The following is a 4,218-nucleotide window of genomic DNA, read 5'->3' as shown; positions in this document are numbered from 1 at the left end:
AGACCATTTCAGGCTGGACATAAGGAAGAATTTCTTTACTGTCTGAGCCCCCAAGGTCTGGAACAGCCTGCCATTGGATGTGGTTCAAGCACATACATTGAACACCTTCAAGAGTATATTGGATGCTTATCTTGCCTATGACCCCAGCTGACTTCCTGCCCTTTAGGTGGGGGGCTGGACTCTGATCTTCCTGGGTCCCTACCAGCCCTAATGTCTATATGAAGTTACAACTAATAGCTTTTATGAAATGAGGTTTGTTCTTTTAATTTCTCCACTGGTAGTTCTGTTGACTCTGATGCATAAGCTCTTCAGAAATGTTACATCATTGCATCATGCTATGATCTCTTCTACCCAATATATTCTGTTGCAATTAAAGGCATAGTGAGTCTGTAGCTAGCAAAGTAGGTTCAGTATGTATCATAAATGTTATTTCTAAATTAACATATTTAAGAAGTGGGTCAACAGGAGTAGACTAGATGAGGTACACTCTTCAAATATATTTTGTGTCTTAGGCCTTATTTGGCAAATATGGACACCTTCCTGGATCATGCTCAGATCTAATAATGACTTTCTTACTATTGGGGAGACTAGATTTATTCATATGCAATGGGGAAAAGACACTACCTAAAGATCCACCGGTATTAAAAGTGCCCGACTAGAACTACATAAAATGACTTTTCAAGTGAACTTTAATGGCACATTGAGTTTTCTGTCCAATGAAGCAGTGTACTTATGCCCACAAGTCTCCCTCCAACCACATTTCTGTAATTAACAGTTGCTTCTCTTATCTCCATGGGCATATCTATAGCAAGACTGCATTTGTCTTTACATTTAAAGTAGGATTTCCTAACTGATATTGGCATTGTATTTCCACTACCTGTAATGTTCTTGCCACTGCAAGGACCTGACCTGCAGGCACAGGCTTGTGTACATTTGACTCGTGCAGTAACACAGCATGTAGGTTCCCAAATTTAGACCATCTTTGGCCCTTGGGCTACATTATTTTGTCCCTTTTGGTTGCTACTGTGTACCTCTTCAAATTGTCACAGATCCCCTGGCCTACTTTAAACTGTATGAACAAAATATTGAGATAAAAAAGTGGGAAAACTGCAGATTTAGATCCAAACCTCCACTGCAGCTGAATAGTATCGGAAACTGGGGCACAGAAATCAATGGGACAGAATACAATCATGGCCTCATGGTAAAATGCAGAGTCTTTCATAACACAGAAACATGCTGAAGCAAAGCAGACATCTACTTTGAAAACAGGAGACCTTTATCCCTTGACAGTACTATTAAAATTAGGTTGGAAGTCTAACTCCTCTCTCTGTCCTGCCTGAAAATGGTGAACTGTTTTCTACTGGCTTCAGCTCCTTAATGACACAGCTCTTGTTGTAAATTGTGAAGTACTTGCATTTAAGCAAGGTTAAGAGATCTTTGTTACTTGGTTTATGATGGGCTCTACTTTTAAACAAATACTCTTACCAGTGAATATGGGCTAGACTTTCAGGTATCCTATTGATTGGTATTGGAGCTGGATAGAAAGCAAAGATTCCATGTATTGAAAATGTGAAGTGGTTTTTCATTTTGCAATGAAACAAAAACCAGGCCTTTCAAAATATTTCACTGAGCCTACCCAGGATCCCCTCCCAACCTGCTTCACCTTAGCCAGTAGCTTAGTTTGTACAGCCCTGAACTGAGGTGGATCAAATCTCTACAGATCTTCCCTGGCAGCTGAGCTATGGGTGGTTTTGGGTTTGATCCATTTCCAGACATCTCGTCCTGGACCCAAGAAACCTCTTCAACAAAATATGGATCAAAATGTATCAAATTAGCCTTTTTTTTTTTTTTTTTTTAAAGAAACTTTTTGCAGATAAATTCCTGGCCAGCTGTCATTGGCACCCAGCCCCTTAGCTATAATGCAGCTGGTGGAAAGTTCCACAAACCAATGCCTGTCCATCAGTGCAATATAAGACATTTGGAAAAAGGCTGTATAGTTTAGTAGGTATAACACAGGCTGAGTCAGGAGACCCTGCTTTTCAATTTAAATATTTTTCTGTTCTGCCATTGGAAACCCTGAGGCACAAAGTCACTTGAGTGTTTCATGATGAAGTACTCTCTGCGGACACCTAAGATCATCTGCTGGAAACTGCTATGTGAGTGCAAAGTCTGAATGACATGAAATCATTTAATGTCAGTATTATTAGTCTTTGATTATATCACAATACAGAACAAGGTTTTAAGTAGAAAATCAGTTATTAGAATAATAAACCCCTCTCCAAGTTGCATAATCTGCATTGGAATGGGTTTGATCTTTATGGGTAGGTGACTAATTACTTACTAAGGCCAACTGTCATCAGAACCAGAGGAGATTTGCACGTATTTAGCTGTAGTGTCCAGGGTGTCTGATGCAGCAAGTTCTCACTTGCTATGCTGATATCTAGTACTGTTTTTTCAGCTCACCTACTTAGAGTGAAGTTCTGCCAACTTTTTTAACCGTATGCATGCACTGAAGGTGTCACCAGTTAAAACCAACTTTTTAACTTGGCAGAAGCAATGGCGGGGAAGGGGTGGCTGGGGGAAGAGGAGAAACTTCTAAATTAAACCTGCTTGCTGTGCAGCTAACCCGTGGAGAAGAAAATTGTTTCAGTTACTTAAAATATTAAAAAACAATGGGACCAGGCTGGAGGAACTGGCTGATTTTAATGAAGGGTATGTTCTTATGAATACTAGACTTGCCTTTTTCTTGAGACTGGATTCCTTTGCATCAGATCTCCATAGTTCAGCAGTAGCATTCTTCAAAAAAGGTACAGTGGCCAAGAGTCAGTTATCCCAACTGACTGGGGACCAAAACCTATTCATAAAATCAAACCATAATGATTGATGGAACATGGATTAAACAAACATAGAATCATAAAAAATTAGGGCTGGAGGGGACCTCAGGAGGCCATCTAGTTTAACTACCTGTTCAAAGCAGGACTGTCTGCAACTAGATCACCTTGGCCAAGACCTTGTCTAGCTGGGTCTTAAAAACCTCCAAAGATGGAGATTGAACAACTCTCTGGGTTACCTATTCCAATGCTTTACTTTCCTCCTCATGAGAGAGTTTTTCCTAATTATCCAACTGTAATGGGGCCCCTACCACATTACTAGAATGGGAAGAGGATCCGGGGCTACTTCACCTTTTCCCCCCCTCCTTTGCCCCCTCACCCCACCTTTTTCCTCTCTTGCTGTTTTGTGTTGGCCAGTACATCCTTTCCCTAGTAGAGCTTCCTTTCCCCTGGCTTTCTGGTTGCATGGATGTGATTCCCTGCTTCCCTCTTGCTTCCTTTCACTTCACCTTGGTGTCTTTTCTACCTGTGCCCCAGTGGTGCCCCAGAGGCAAACTCACAGGCAGTGGAAGCCTGATGATCTGAGTTCACCATGGGGGAAAAATGTGGTAAAACCCAGATTTTCTTATTTTAAGGAAGAAAAACCTGGATTTTTATCCTTTAAAGCAGAAAAATGAAGGAAATGGTGGGTTTCCCCTTGCAGGCTAGCAGAGTTCCAGCCTGCAAGGGGCTGGGGGGAACAGGAGGAGGGTGGTCAGGCAGCAGGCCCCATGTGCATGTACACATGCTATGGCAGCCTGGAGAGCAGCTCCTGGAGGTAAGTCTGGCAGGGAGTGGAATTGAGGGTGCCATAGAGAGGGGGTGAGTTGGAAAGGGCTGGGGCTTCTGCCCAGCAGAGGTGGTGTGTGGGGCTCAGGGCCTGGAGTGGGTGGCTGCAGGGCCCTGGTGGGGAGTGGGATGCAGCCACAGGCAGCTTGTCTAGGGGGCAGCAGGTGTGGGGAAAGCACTCCTAAGGGGGTATGGGGGGCACAAGCCCCCCAGACTTGTGCACAGGGCAGTGCAGGCTGACCACTGGGTACAGGCTCCCTACCCTGCTGCCATGACCCTGGGGCCCAGCAGGCAGGACCTGGCATGGCAGGGAAGCTTGATGCTGCTGCCACGAGCCCTATGCTGCAATGGCGACGTGCCCCCTGTCTGCCTGGCAGTAGCAGGGTTGGTGGTGTGGAGTTGTGCCCCTTGTTGCTGCTGAGTGGGCAGAGGGCACTGATGCGGGGGGGGTAGAGAGTTGCAGACCCGGGTCCATGGACCTGGAGCTCTGGCAGCTGGGGCCCCCTCCAACAGGGCCAGGGGGCTGTGGGTGGGAAGGGAGGGTCACCAGCAGGGCTAG

At 44.9% G+C, this 4,218-nt stretch overlaps 1 protein-coding gene across 1 annotated transcript in view; it reads left to right on the top strand.

Moving 5' to 3' along the window:
• The first annotated feature begins 3,423 nt into the window (after positions 1-3,423).
• TAF4 (TATA-box binding protein associated factor 4) overlaps positions 3,424-4,218 on the top strand; it is a 58,170-nt gene continuing 57,375 nt past the window's right edge. Inside the window, exon 1 of the mRNA XM_019548089.1 lies at positions 3,424-3,439. Coding sequence (XP_019403634.1) covers positions 3,424-3,439 — 16 coding nt within the window. The remainder of the gene's footprint in view (positions 3,440-4,218) is intronic.

Source organism: Crocodylus porosus, unplaced genomic scaffold, assembly GCF_001723895.1.
Source record: "Crocodylus porosus isolate Cpor-Errol unplaced genomic scaffold, CroPor_comp1, whole genome shotgun sequence".
NCBI lineage: Eukaryota > Metazoa > Chordata > Crocodylia > Crocodylidae > Crocodylus > Crocodylus porosus.
This window is presented reverse-complemented; position numbering and strand designations above follow the sequence as displayed.